General features: G+C 54.1%; 1 protein-coding gene across 1 annotated transcript in view; it reads right to left on the reverse strand.

Moving 5' to 3' along the window:
• Window positions 1–4,656: 4,656 nt before the first annotated feature.
• Window positions 4,657–16,661, reverse strand: part of LOC144951386 (macrophage mannose receptor 1-like) — a 63,529-nt gene continuing 51,524 nt past the window's right edge. Inside the window, exons 29-30 of the mRNA XM_078881625.1 lie at window positions 7,781–7,828; window positions 4,657–4,898 (exon numbers count right to left, since the gene is read on the reverse strand). Of these exons, the coding sequence (XP_078737751.1) occupies window positions 4,657–4,898; window positions 7,781–7,828 (290 nt within the window). The remainder of the gene's footprint in view (window positions 4,899–7,780; window positions 7,829–16,661) is intronic.

Raw genomic sequence — 16,661 nt, forward strand, 5'->3', positions numbered from 1 at the left:
TTGGGGTGGGGTGGGATGGGGTTTGTTGGGCTGGGATGGAGTGGGATGGAGTGGGGTGGGGTGGGATGGGGTGGGATGGGGTGGGGTGAGGTGGGGTGGAGTGGGATGGGGTGGGATGGGATGGGGTGGGGTGAGGTGGGGTGGGGTGGAGTGGGGTGGGATGGGGTGGAGTGGGGTGGGGTGAGGTGAGGTGAGGTGGGGTGGGTGAGGTGGGGTGGGGTGGGGTGGGATGGGATGGGGTGGGATGGAGTGGGGTGGGATGGGATGGGATGGAGTGGGGTGGGATGGGGTGGGATGGAGTGGGGTGGGGTGGGATGGAGTGGGATGGGGTGGGGTGGGATGGGATGGAGTGGGGTGGGGTGGGATGGGATGGAGTGGGGTGGGATGGAGTGGGATGGGGTGGGGTGGGATGGAGTGGGGTGGGATGGGGTGGGATGGAGTGGGGTGGGATGGGTTGGGGTGGAGTGGGGTGGGATGGGATGGGATGGAGTGGGGTGGGATGGAGTGGGATGGAGTGGGGTGGGATGGAGTGGGGTGGGATGGGGTGGGATGGAGTGGGGTGGGATGGGGTGGGATGGAGTGGGGTGGGATGGGTTGGGGTGGAGTGGGGTGGGATGGGATGGGATGGAGTGGGGTGGGATGGGGTGGGATGGAGTGGGGTGGGATGGGGTGGGATGGAGTGGGGTGGGATGGGTTGGGGTGGAGTGGGGTGGGATGGGATGGGATGGAGTGGGGTGGGATGGGGTGGGATGGAGTGGGGTGGGATGGGGTGGGGTGGAGTGGGGTGGGATGGGATGGGGTGGGATGGGATGGAGTGGGGTGGGGTGGGATGGAGTGGGGTGGGATGGAGTGGGATGGAGTGGGGTGGGATGGGGTGGGATGGAGTGGGGTGGGATGGGATGGGATGGAGTGGGGTGGGATGGGGTGGGGTGGAGTGGGGTGGGATGGGGTGGGATGGGGTGGAGTGGGGTGGGATGGGATGGGGTGGGATGGGATAGAGTGGGGTGGGATGGAGTGGGATGGGGTGGGGTGGGATGGAGTGGGGTGGAGTGGGGTGGGATGGGATGGGATGGAGTGGGGTGGGATGGGGTGGGGTGGTGTGGGGTGGGATGGGATGGGATGGAGTGGGATGGGATGGGGTGGGATGGAGTGGGGTGGGATGGGGTGGGATGGGGTGGAGTGGGGTGGGATGGGATGGGGTGGGGTGGGATGGGATGGAGTGGGGTGGGATGGAGTGGGATGGGGTGGGGTGGGGTGGGATGGAGTGGGATGGAGTGGGGTGGGATGGGGTGGGATGGAGTGGGGTGGGATGGAGTGGGGTGGGATGGGGTGGGATGGGGTGGAGTGGGGTGGGATGGGATGGGGTGGGATGGGATGGGGTGGGGTGAGGTGGGATGGGGTGGGGTGGAGTGGGGTGGGTGGGATGGGGTGGGATGGGATGGGGTGGGATGGGATGGGGTGGGATGGGGTGGGGTGGGATGGGGTGGGGTGGGATGGGGTGGGGTGGGATGGGGTGGGGTGGGATGGGGAGGGGTGGGGTGGGATGGGGTGGGGTGGGGTGGGGTGGGATGGGATGGGGAGGGATGGGATGGGGTGGAGTGGGGTGGGGTGGAGTGGGGTGGGGTGGAGTGGAGTGGGGTGGGATGAGATGGGGTGGGGAGGGATGGGATGGGGTGGAGTGGGGTGGGGTTGGGTGGGGTGGGATGGGATGGAGTGGGGTGGGATGGGATGGGGTGGGGAGGGGTGGGGTGGGGTGGGGTGGGATGGGGTGGGATGGGGTGTGGTGGAGTGGGGTGGGATGGGATGGGATGGGGTGGGATGGGGTGGGGAGGGGTGGGGTGGGATGGGATGGAGTGGGGTGGGATGGGGTGGGGTGGAGTGGGGTGGAATGGGGTGGGGTGGGGAGGGGTGGAGTGGGGTGGGGTGGGATGGGGTGGGATGGGGTGGGGTGAGGTGGGATGGGGTGGGGTGGAGTGGGGTGGGGTGGGATGGGGTGGGATGGGATGGAGTGGGGTGGGGTGGGATGGGATGGGGTGGAGTGGGGTGGGATGGGATGGGGTGGAGTGGGGTGGGATGGGATGGGGTGGGATGGGGTGGGATGGGATGGGATGGAGTGGGGTGGGGTGAGGTGGGATGGGGTGGGGTGGAGTGGGGTGGGATGGGGTGGGATGGGATGGAGTGGGGTGGGATGGGGTGGAGTGGGGTGGGATGGGATGGGGTGGGATGGGATGGAGTGGGGTGGGATGGGGTGGGGTGGGATGGGGAGGGGTGGGGTGGGATGGGGTGGGGTGGGGTGGGATGGGGTGGGATGGGATGGGGTGGGGTGGGATGGGGAGGGGTGGGGTGGGATGGGGTGAGGTGGGGTGGGGTGGGTGAGGTGGGGTGGGATGGAGTGGGGTGGGATGGGGTGGAGTGGGGTGGGGTGAGGTGAGGTGAGGTGGGGTGGGTGAGGTGGGGTGGGGTGGGGTGGGATGGGATGGGGTGGAGTGGGGTGAGGTCGGGTGGGGTGGGGTGGCATGGGGTGGGGTGGGATGGGGTGGGGTGGGATGGGGAGGGGTGGGGAGGGGTGGGGTGAGGTGAGGTGGGGTGGGGTGGGGTGGGATGGGGTGGGGTGAGGTGGGATGGGGTGGGGTGAGGTGGGGTGGAGTGGGATGGAGTGGGATGGGGTGGGGTGAGGTGGGGTGGGGTGAGGTGGGGTGGGGTGGGATGGGGTGGGATGGGGTGGGGTGGGGTGGAGTGGGGTGGGATGTCGTGGGATGGAGTAGGTTGGGGTGGGGTGGGATGGGGTTTGTTGGGCTGGGATGGAGTGGGATGGAGTGGGGTGGGGTGGGATGGGGTGGGATGGGGTGGGGTGAGGTGGGGTGGAGTGGGATGGAGTGGGATGGGGTGGGATGGGGTGGGGTGAGGTGGGGTGGAGTGGGATGGGGTGGGATGGGGTGGGGTGGGGTGAGGTGGGGTGGGGTGGGGTGGGATGGAGTGGGGTGTGGGTCCCTTTGACCAAGACTGCCGGAACCTGAAAGAATGAAAAACGCTCGCAGAAACGCTCGCTCCAGAAACGCTCACCACTCTTCCACAAACGCAAGACCTTTTAAAACTCCGCAATCTCATGTTTTTATTTATCACAAACGGCGCAAGCCGGCGTGTAGGTAGTGCACAAGGTGGGGGGGGGGGGTGGGAGGGTGGTTAACCGACTCAAGTAATTAGCGACAATTAATGCGGCGACAATTAATGCGGCGGGGGGGGGATAATAAAATTACGACACTCAGATTCCCGTGATCGGCTGTTGGTTGTGCGGGGCGCGGTTCAAGACGTTTAAATCATGAGGACACCGTGAGATATCGTCAGGACAAGGTCCAGGCAGTAAGAAATAACAATCCAGGAATCCGGAATGACTTCCTGCATTAAAACAAAGCAACTTGTATTTTGATGTTAGCAGGTAAGACCCCACTGAGCTACGTAGCTCTTTTTCAGAAGCGAGCTGGCCATCAGGAATGACAGCGCGACGAAGTGGCTCATCATCATCATGATCACGTGGAAATCGACAGCAGACAAACCCTCTAGAACGCACGTCGATTCTAAATGCGGAGGGGAAAGCCGAAGGAGCCGGAGAAAAATCCACTCCACCATGGGGGAAGAGAGATAAACACCGCTAACTCCAAATAAACAGCAGGCGTCGGGGGTCGGAATCGGACCCACGACCTCCTGTACACCAGGCGAGGGAGAAAACATCTCATAGCCACCGCGGCGTGAGAACGCCCCCCCACCCCCCCGCGTGCCCACCCCCACTCTGCTCACCCCCCCCCCACCACCCCCCACCCCAACGCCCGCAGTGGGACCGACGCTCCGATCGTAGTTCGGGAATTTTCAACAAATTAAACGTTTGTCGCAGATTAGTGTTTAAAACGAGTGCAATTATCTTAAATTGGGTGTGCGTGTGCGGTAAACTCTCAATCGACGGCCGTTTTCAGTTCGCGGGCCGACAAAAGATAATTCGGGGCCCCGATTCGCGTGTTCCGAAACGATCATACAGCCGCACGTCCGTCTCTCTCCGAGCTGGTGGTCTAGACAAGGCCGAGACGACCGCACGCGCAACGCGGCGATCGCGTGCCACGCACGCGAGGCGCACCGACGGCAGCCGTGCCTTCCCGCCGCTTGTGAGCGGCACAGCCTTTGGCGAAAAATCTTGAGTTGGTGGTCTAGGCAAGGCCGAGATGCACGTTGAACTTCGTTCGCACCGTGCGTAGCCAACCGGGCTAATCGTAAGGTGCGGGGTGGCAAGGACGGCCTCTTTGCCGCGCGCGCTCGGGAGCACCGACATTCCTGATTCTCTTCCAGGGATATTTCCGCACTTCGTGCGTTGGCTTGTTTTTGTTTGGTGCGAGAAAGCATCAGAAACGTAGCCGCGACCCCCGGCAACAATCGGATCAAAACGACGACGACAGCGGCTTCTCCGTGACCCTTAAACCCAACTGCGGTCCCCCCCCCCCTTGCCCGTTGTCAGGGGGGTCCCTTTGTACAAATTCTCCCGTGCCCACCCCCCCACCCCCCCCCCCCGACCCATCGCCACCCCACCCCCCCCACAGTCACTGCTCTTCCACGTCCTGCACGAGGGCGTTGGTGTCGGCGTCGTCCGCGTGGGCGCCGTAAAGGGCGTTCTCAAACGAGCCGCCGTCGTCCACCCGGGCGGTCACCGCGGGCCCCCCCCCCGCCTCGCCCGCCGCCCGCCCCCCACGGTAGCGAGGGCAGCCAGCGCGGGGGGGGGCAGCCCCCCGGCGCCCCGAGCCGCCGCCGCTGCCGCCGGCAGAGCCAGGCGAGGGCGAGGGAGGCGCAGGCGGAGAGGGCGAGGACGCCCAGCGCCGTCGCAGAGGCAGAGCCGCGGCGCAACGAGCCCGGGAGGTCTGGAACGACGGACAAGGTGAGGCGGGGGTGGGTGGGGTGGGTGGGGAGCACATGAGAGGGCGGCTGACCACGTGTAAGCGTGTGTCTGTGCGTCAGTGTGTGTGTGTGTTCAGCACAAACAACTCCCTATCGCCTCCGTGGTGCCGGACGGTAACGCTGTGGTGAGCAGTGCCATGGGGGAGAAAGACCAATTTCATGCCATTTGTAGTCACCACAGCGGCCAAAGGGGGCTCTGGACGAGTGCGAGGGGCTGGTAACCCCTCCACCTTCAATCTAAGTACCATTAAACCACATGGGGGACAAATCTAAGCTTGTGCCGCAGGCCCCGGGGGACAGGCGTCTACGACGTCTCCTGGCCAAACCCCATTTAGTGGAACCAGGAAACTGAACCTGCACCTTCGGGGTTCCTCCAGAAACAGCAAAAAGCCACTGCGGGTGGCCATGTGGAATGTTCGAACGCTGAAGACGAACATCCGTGGAGGGATGCAGGCAAGGCCGATGAATCGGATGCCTTCTATAACCTCCTGTCACAGATGCTGGCTAAAGTGGCCCCTCGGGATAGAGTCATCCTGTTGAGTGACTTTAATGCTCGAGTGGGTCATGATTCTGGTAACTGGGCTGAAGTGACTGGAAGGGATGGGCCAGACCAGCTCGATAACAACGGTAGGATACTGCTAGAGACCTCATAGTGTAACTGCTAGACTTATGTGCAGCCCATATGTTTGTAATTACCAACACGCTGTTCTGGCATCAGTGCATCCACACAACATCATGGATGCACACTGGGTCCAAGCAAGAACATCTGCTGGACTACATAGTGACAGAACAGCTAATGCGGCCCCATGTCCTTGACAGCAGGACCTACCGTGGAGCTGATCTGCCCAATGACTATCGGCTTGTCATCTGTAAGATGCACCTGCCATTCTTCCACTCTGGTGGTGGGTGTACATTCAGGACCCCATCCAAAAACCCTTAGTGGCATGGTATCAGCTAGCTGATGAAAGTTGCAAACGAGAATTTCATCATCGCTTGCAGCTGGGGTTGGCATCGTCCCCACTCCTCCTGATGCCGAGGGGAAATGGGTGAGGTTTAGGACTGTGGTTCATGCAGCTGCAATGGCTGCTTTGGGTACACGGTCCAAACTTCCCCAGTGACCCTGGTTGACGGAGGCGGTGTTCCGGCTGGCTGAGAAAAAACAACAAGCCCACTCTCATCATCTACAGCAGGAGTTGGGAACGTACGGCCCACGGGCTGTGTAAGGCCCGCGAAATAATTTAGTCTGGCCCTGCCAAGGCAACCGCAGGCGGGACTCGAAATTCAATAAATCTAGGAGAAAACCTGGCAAAGCAGTTGCGAGTAGCAACATCATCAACACCAGCTAACATCAAGAGAAGCAGTTCCAGCCATCGCATTAGGGGTGAGTTAATTAAATGTTTGACCAAATATAACAGGATAATTTTTAAGTTGATAATTTTGTATGGACCGCAAATTATGTTATAAATATCCAAATGGCCCTTGGCAGAAAAAAGGTTCCCCACCCCTGGTCTACAGCATCCCAGATCAGAGAATGAGGAGGCTTATCGCAGCCTTCGCTCGGAGGTTCGGAGAGCCGTGCGGCATTGCAAGGATGGGTGGTGGTCACGGGTTGTTAAGGAGATGGAGTCTGCCTCAGTAGCCCACGATCACAAATCACTCTTTAACGCCATAATAAAGGTAACTTCCAGCACCACACCTATCACCACCATTAGGAGAACGGAAGGTGATCCGATCTCTGACCGCTAGGAACAGGTTTGCAGATGTGCTGAGCATTTCTGTGAGGTCTTGGGGGAGGGGAAATCCCTCAGCCTGAAAGCATCATGAGGCAAAGTGGGAATGACCCTTCTGAGGCTGCCGTGCCTCAAATATTTGAGGAGGAAGTCACCCCCTGTGAGTGGCTGGCTGAGGTGCTATCCGTTGAGGAAGTACTGAAGGCAATCCAGAGTCTGAGACCAGGAAAAGCACCGGGCAGAGATGATCTCCCAAGCGAAATGATGAGGGAGGTTGGCGTTTGTGCGCAGACTGCCCTACATGACATCATAATAACAGTTGGGACCACTGGATGGGTTCCGTAGAATTAGATGGATGCCCTGGTGGTCCCCCTCTTTTAGAAGTAGGACTGCACAGACTGTCACAACTACAGGGGCATCTCCCTCCTCAGTGTGCTGGGAAAGGTCCTGGCAAGGATTATTCAACATCGCCTTGCCAGGCACGCTGAGGAGAGGCTTGCGGAGCTCCAGTGTGGTTTCAGGAAAAGGTGGTCTTGCACAGATGCCATATTTTCTGTCTGTCTGCTACAGCAGAAGTGTAGGGAATTCCAACAAATTCTAGATTTGAAGCTTTCGTGACTGCAAGAATTCATACTCTGTGGTTTTTTCGGTAAAGGGGGGTAAATGGGCACAACATGGGCTAGAGAAAAGATGGAGTGATGTGGTACAGGAGGATGTGGAGCTGAGTGGACTTGCCGATGACTGGTACCAGCGGTGTCAAGATCGGCCTCTGTGGCTCGTGAAGGACGCAGTTGGAGGAAGTCGCTCTCCAGCAACAATGGAGGGCAGAGGAGCGACGCTCACAACAACGAGTGGAGTGACTAAAACACGGCAAGTTGGCACAATAAGGAGCACAGGTGGTGCGCATCAGCCAGTCATCTCAGTCAGTCGACCCACAGCACCTGGGTCTCTCCTGTGACCTCCTGCCAGTTGGCGTTCGACACTTCATGTGGCCTCAACGTGCACATGGCCTGGCACAAGCGCCGTGGTGACGTCACCGCCAGTTAATGGCGGTTGTTGTTGTTGTTGTGTGTGTCGGTGTGTATGTGTAGGCGCCAGCATCTGTGCCTCCTCACCAGTGGGGTCTATTGCCGAGGACGACTTGGCCGGGCTCGCCAGTGGCTCTGCAAAGAAAACACCGACAGCATGAACCCACGCGGCACCACCGTCGCCGCCGCCACCATGAGGATCTGCCATTGTCTTTCCTCTGCCTTTGTCCTCCTCTGCCTTTGTCTCTCTGCCATTGTCTTTCTGTCTTTGTCTTTCCTCCTCTGCCATTGTCTTTCTGCCATTGTCTTTCCTCCTCTGCCATTGTCTTTCTGCCATTGTCTTTCTGCCGTTGTCTTTCCTCCTCTGCCATTGTCTTTCTGCCTTTGTCTTTCCTCCTCTGCCATTGTCTTTCTGCCATTGTCTTTCTGCCATTGTCTTTCCTCCTCCCCTCCTCCTCCCGGACCAATTCCAGCAATCCAATTCCACCTGCACGTGACGAGTAATCTGATGACATCTGCACATTACCAGTAGTGCGAGTCCAAATGTGCTGAACTAGGAACGAATTGTAACGTTTTGATTACGTGACCAACCTTTACTAATTGGCTACATAGATACGGCCGCTGTGTCGCCGGTAACATCTACACGTCCGCCGTGACACGGTTACATCTACACAACCACCATGACACGGTTACATCTACACAACCACCGTGACACAGTTACATCTACACAACCACAGTGACACAGTTACATCTACACAACCACCGTGACACAGTTACATCTACACAACCACCGTGACACAGTTACATCTACACAACCACCATGACACGGTTACATCTACACAACCACCGTGACACAGTTACATCTACACAACCACCGTGACACGGTTACATCTACACAACCACCTTGACACAGTTACATCTACACGACCACCGTGACACAGTTACATCTACACAACCACCGTGACACAGTTACATCTACACAACTACCTTGACACAGTTACATCTACACGACCACCGTGACACAGTTACATCTACACAACCACCGTGACACAGTTACATCTACACAACCACCGTGACACGGTTACATCTACACAACCACCGTGACACGGTTACATCTACACAACCACCGTGACACAGTTACATCTACACGACCACCGTGACACGGTTACATCTACACAACCACCGTGACACGGTTACATCTACACAACCACCGTGACACAGTTACATCTACACAACCACCGTGACACGGTTACATCTACACAACCACCGTGATGCAGTTACATCTACACAACCACCGTGACACGGTTACATCTACACAACCACCGTGACACGGTTACATCTACACAACCACCGTGACACAGTTACATCTACACGACCACCATGACACAGTTACATCTACACAACCACCGTGACACGGTTACATCTACACAACCACCATGACACGGTTACATCTACACAACCACCGTGACACGGTTACATCTAAACAAGCACCGTGACATGGTTACATCTACACAACCACCGTGACACGGTTACATCTACACAACCACCGTGACACAGTTACATCTACACAACCACCGTGACACGGTTACATCTACACAACCACCTTGACACAGTTACATTTACACGACCACCGTGACACAGTTACGTCTACACAACCACCGTGACACAGTTACATCTACACAACTACCTTGACACAGTTACATCTACACGACCACCGTGACACAGTTACATCTACACAACCACCGTGACACAGTTACATATACACAACCACCGTGACACGGTTACATCTACACAACCACCGTGACACAGTTACATCTACACAACCACCGTGACACAGTTACATCTACACGACCACCGTGACACGGTTACATCTACACAACCACCGTGACACGGTTACATCTACACAACCACCGTGACACAGTTACATCTACACGACCACCGTGACACAGTTACATCTACACAACCACCGTGACACGGTTACATCTACACAACCACCGTGACACAGTTACATCTACACGACCACCATGACACAGTTACATCTACACAACCACCGTGACACGGGTTACATCTACACAACCACCGTGACACAGTTACATCTACACAACCACCGTGACACGGTTACATCTACACAACCACCGTGATACAGTTACATCTACACAACCACCGTGACACGGTTACATCTACACAACCACCGTGACACGGTTACATCTACACAACCACCGTGACACAGTTACATCTACACGACCACCATGACACAGTTACATCTACACAACCACCGTGACACGGTTACATCTACACAACCACCATGACACGGTTACATCTACACAACCACCGTGACACGGTTACATCTAAACAAGCACCGTGACATGGTTACATCTACACAACCACCGTGACACGGTTACATCTACACAACCACCGTGACACGGTTACATCTACACAACCACCGTGACACAGTTACATCTACACAACCACCGTGACACAGTTACATCTACACAACCACCGTGACACGGTTACATCTACACAATCACCGTGACACAGTTACATCTACACAACCACCATGACACGGTTACATCTACACAACTACCGTGACACGGTTACATCTACACTACCACCGTGACACGGTTACATCAACACGACCACCATGACACAGTTACATCTACACAACCACCGTGACACGGTTACATCAACACGACCACCATGACACGGTTACATCTACACGACCACCGTGACACGGTTACATCTACACAACCACCGTGACACGGTTACATCTACACAACTACCGTGACACAGTTACATCTACACAACTACCGTGATACAGTTACATCTACACAACTACCGTGACACAGTTACATCTACACAACCACCGTGACACGGTTACATCTACACAACTACTGTGACACAGTTACATCTACACGACCACCGTGACACAGTTACATCTACACGACTACCGTGACACAGTTACATCTACACGACCACCGTAACACAGTTACATCTACACAACTACCGTGACACAGTTACATCTACACAACCACCGTGACACAGTTACATCTACACAACCACCGTGACACGGTTACATCTACACAACCACCGTGACACGGTTACATCTACACAACCACCGTGACACGGTTACATCTACACAACCACCGTGACACGGTTACATCTACACAACCACCGTGACACAGTTACATCTACACGACCACCGTGACACGGTTACATCTACATGACCACCGTGACACGGTTACATCTACACGACCACCGTGACACAGTTACATGTACACAACCACAGTGACACAGTTACATCTACACAACCACCGTGACACGGTTACATCTACACAACTACCGTGACACAGTTACATCTACACAACCACCGTGACACAGTTACATCTACACGACCACCGTGACACAGTTACATCTACACGACCACCGTGACACGGTTACATCTACACGACCACCGTGACACGGTTACATCTACACGACCACCGTGACACGGTTACATCTACACGACCACCGTGACACAGTTACATCTACACAACCACAGTGACACAGTTACATCTACACAACCACCGTGACACGGTTACATCTACACAACTACCGTGACACAGTTACATCTACACAACCACCGTGACACAGTTACATCTAAACAAGCACCGTGACATGGTTACATCTAAACAAGCACCGTGACACGGTTACATCTACACAACCACCGTGACACGGTTACATCTAAACAAGCACCGTGACATGGTTACATCTACACAACCACCGTGACACGGTTACATCTACACAACCACCGTGACACGGTTACATCTACACAACCACCGTGACACGGTTACATCTACACAACCACCGTGACACGGTTACATCTACACGACCACCGTGACACGGTTACATCTACACGACCACCGTGACACGGTTACATCTACACGACCACCGTGACACGGTTACATCTACACGACCACCGTGACACGGTTACATCTACACGACCACAGTGACACAGTTACATCTACACAACCACCGTGACACGGTTACATCTACACAACTACCGTGACACAGTTACATCTACACAACCACAGTGACACAGTTACATCTACACAACCACCGTGACACGGTTACATCTACACAACCACCGTGACACGGTTACATCTAAACAAGCACCGTGACATGGTTACATCTACACAACCACCGTGACACGGTTACATCTACACAACCACCGTGACACGGTTACATCTACACAACCACCGTGACACAGTTACATCTACACAACCACCGTGACACAGTTACATCTACACAACCACCGTGACACGGTTATATCTACACAACCACCGTGACACAGTTACATCTACACAACCACCATGACACGGTTACATCTACACAACTACCGTGACACGGTTACATCTACACTACCACCGTGACACGGTTACATCAACACGACCACCATGACACAGTTACATCTACACAACCACCGTGACACGGTTACATCAACACGACCACCATGACACGGTTACAGCTACACGACCACCGTGACACGGTTACATCTACACAGCCACCGTGACACGGTTACATCTACACAACTACCGTGACACAGTTACATCTACACAACTACCGTGACACAGTTACATCTACACAACTACCGTGACACAGTTACATCTACACAACCACCGTGACACGGTTACATCTACACAACTACCGTGACACAGTTACATCTACACGACCACCGTGACACAGTTACATCTACACGACCACCGTGACACGGTTACATCTACACGACCACCGTGACACGGTTACATCTACACGACCACCGTGACACGGTTACATCTACACGACCACCGTGACACAGTTACATCTACACAACCACAGTGACACAGTTACATCTACACAACCACCGTGACACGGTTACATCTACACAACTACCGTGACACAGTTACATCTACACAACCACCGTGACACAGTTACATCTAAACAAGCACCGTGACATGGTTACATCTAAACAAGCACCGTGACACGGTTACATCTACACAACCACCGTGACACGGTTACATCTAAACAAGCACCGTGACATGGTTACATCTACACAACCACCGTGACACGGTTACATCTACACAACCACCGTGACACGGTTACATCTACACAACCACCGTGACACGGTTACATCTACACAACCACCGTGACACGGTTACATCTACACGACCACCGTGACACGGTTACATCTACACGACCACCGTGACACGGTTACATCTACACGACCACCGTGACACGGTTACATCTACACGACCACCGTGACACGGTTACATCTACACGACCACAGTGACACAGTTACATCTACACAACCACCGTGACACGGTTACATCTACACAACTACCGTGACACAGTTACATCTACACAACCACAGTGACACAGTTACATCTACACAACCACCGTGACACGGTTACATCTACACAACCACCGTGACACGGTTACATCTAAACAAGCACCGTGACATGGTTACATCTACACAACCACCGTGACACGGTTACATCTACACAACCACCGTGACACGGTTACATCTACACAACCACCGTGACACAGTTACATCTACACAACCACCGTGACACAGTTACATCTACACAACCACCGTGACACGGTTATATCTACACAACCACCGTGACACAGTTACATCTACACAACCACCATGACACGGTTACATCTACACAACTACCGTGACACGGTTACATCTACACTACCACCGTGACACGGTTACATCAACACGACCACCATGACACAGTTACATCTACACAACCACCGTGACACGGTTACATCAACACGACCACCATGACACGGTTACAGCTACACGACCACCGTGACACGGTTACATCTACACAGCCACCGTGACACGGTTACATCTACACAACTACCGTGACACAGTTACATCTACACAACTACCGTGACACAGTTACATCTACACAACTACCGTGACACAGTTACATCTACACAACCACCGTGACACGGTTACATCTACACAACTACCGTGACACAGTTACATCTACACGACCACCGTGACACAGTTACATCTACACGACTACCGTGACACAGTTACATCTACACGACCACCGTAACACAGTTACATCTACACAACTACCATGACACAGTTACATCTACACAACCACCGTGACACGGTTACATCTACACGACCACCGTGACACGGTTACATCTACACAACTACCGTGACACGGTTACATCTACACAACCACCGTGACACGGTTACATCTACACAACCACAGTGACACAGTTACATCTACACAACCACCGTGACACGGTTACATCTACACAACTACCGTGACACAGTTACATCTACACAACCACAGTGACACAGTTACATCTACACAACCACCGTGACACGGTTACATCTACACAACCACCGTGACACGGTTACATCTACACAACCACCGTGACACGGTTACATCTACACAACCACCGTGACACGGTTACATCTACACGACCACCGTGACACGGTTACATCTACACAACCACAGTGACACAGTTACATCTACACAACCACCGTGACACGGTTACATCTACACAACTACCGTGACACAGTTACATCTACACAACCACCGTGACACAGTTACATCTACACGACCACTGTGACACAGTTACATCTACACAACCACCGTGACACGGTTACATCTACACAACCACCGTGACACGGTTACATCTACACAACCACCGTGACACGGTTACATCTACACGACCACCGTGACACGGTTACATCTACACGACCACCGTGACACGGTTACATCTACACGACCACCGTGACACGGTTACATCTACACGACCACCGTGACACAGTTACATCTACACAACCACAGTGACACAGTTACATCTACACAACCACCGTGACACGGTTACATCTACACAACTACCGTGACACAGTTACATCTACACAACCACAGTGACACAGTTACATCTACACAACCACCGTGACACGGTTACATCTACACGACCACCGTGACACAGTTACATCTACACAACCACAGTGACACAGTTACATCTACACAACCACCGTGACACAGTTACATCTACACGACCACCGTGACACAGTTACATCTACACAACCACCGTGACACAGTTACATCTACACGACCACCGTGACACAGTTACATCTACACAACCACCGTGACACGGTTACATCTACACAACCACCGTGACACAGTTACATCTACACAACCACCGTGACACAGTTACATCTACACAACCACCGTGCCACAGTTACATCTACACAACCACCGTGACACGGTTACATCTACACAACCACCGTGACACGGTTACATCTACACAACCACCGTGACACAGTTACATCTACACAACCACCGTGACACGGTTACATCTACACAACCACCGTGACACAGTTACATCTACACAACCACCGTGACACGGTTACATCTACACAACCACCGTGACACAGTTACATCTACACAACCACCGTGACACGGTTACATCTACACAACCACCGTGACACGGTTACATCTACACAACCACCGTGACACGGTTACATCTACACAACCACCGTGACACAGTTACATCTACACAACCACCGTGACACAGTTACATCTACACAACCACCGTGACACGGTTACATCTACACAACCACCGTGACACGGTTACATCTACACAACCACCATGACACAGTTACATCTACACAACCACCGTGACACGGTTCCATCTACACAACCACCGTGAAACAGTTACATCTACACAACCACCGTGACACGGTTACATCTACACAACCACCGTGACACGGTTACATCTACACAACCACCGTGACACAGTTACATCTACACAACCACCGTGACACGGTTCCATCTACACAACCACCGTGACACAGTTACATCTACACTACCACCGTGACACGGTTACATCAACACGACCACCATGACACAGTTACATCTACACAACCACCGTGACACGGTTACATCAACACGACCACCATGACACGGTTACATCTACACGACCACCGTGACACGGTTACATCTACACAACCACCGTGACACGGTTACATCTACACAACTACCGTGACACAGTTACATCTACACAACTACCGTGACACAGTTACATCTACACAACCACCGTGACACGGTTACATCTACACAACTACCGTGACACAGTTACATCTACACGACCACCGTGACACAGTTACATCTACACGACTACCGTGACACAGTTACATCTACACGACCACCGTAACACAGTTACATCTACACAACTACCGTGACACAGTTACATCTACACAACCACCGTGACACGGTTACATCTACACGACCACCGTGACACGGTTACATCTACACAACTACCGTGACACGGTTACATCTACACAACCACCGTGACACGGTTACATCTACACAACTACCGTGACACGGTTACATCTACACAACCACCGTGACACGGTTACATCTACACAACCACAGTGACACAGTTACATCTACACAACCACCGTGACACGGTTACATCTACACAACTACCGTGACACAGTTACATCTACACAACCACAGTGACACAGTTACATCTACACAACCACCGTGACACGGTTACATCTACACAACCACCGTGACACGGTTACATCTACACAACCACCGTGACACGGTTACATCTACACAACCACCGTGACACGGTTACATCTACACAACCACCGTGACACGGTTACATCTACACGACCACCGTGACACGGTTACATCTACACGACCACCGTGACACAGTTACATCTACACAACCACAGTGACACAGTTACATCTACACAACCACCGTGACACGGTTACATCTACACAACTACCGTGACACAGTTACATCTACACAACCACCGTGACACAGTTACATCTACACGACCACCGTGACACAGTTACATCTACACAACCACCGTGACACGGTTACATCTACACAACCACCGTGACACGGTTACATCTACACAACCACCGTGACACGGTTACATCTACACGACCAC

This window comes from Lampetra fluviatilis, chromosome 62 (genome assembly GCF_964198595.1).
Source record: "Lampetra fluviatilis chromosome 62, kcLamFluv1.1, whole genome shotgun sequence".
Classification (NCBI taxonomy): domain Eukaryota; kingdom Metazoa; phylum Chordata; class Hyperoartia; order Petromyzontiformes; family Petromyzontidae; genus Lampetra; species Lampetra fluviatilis.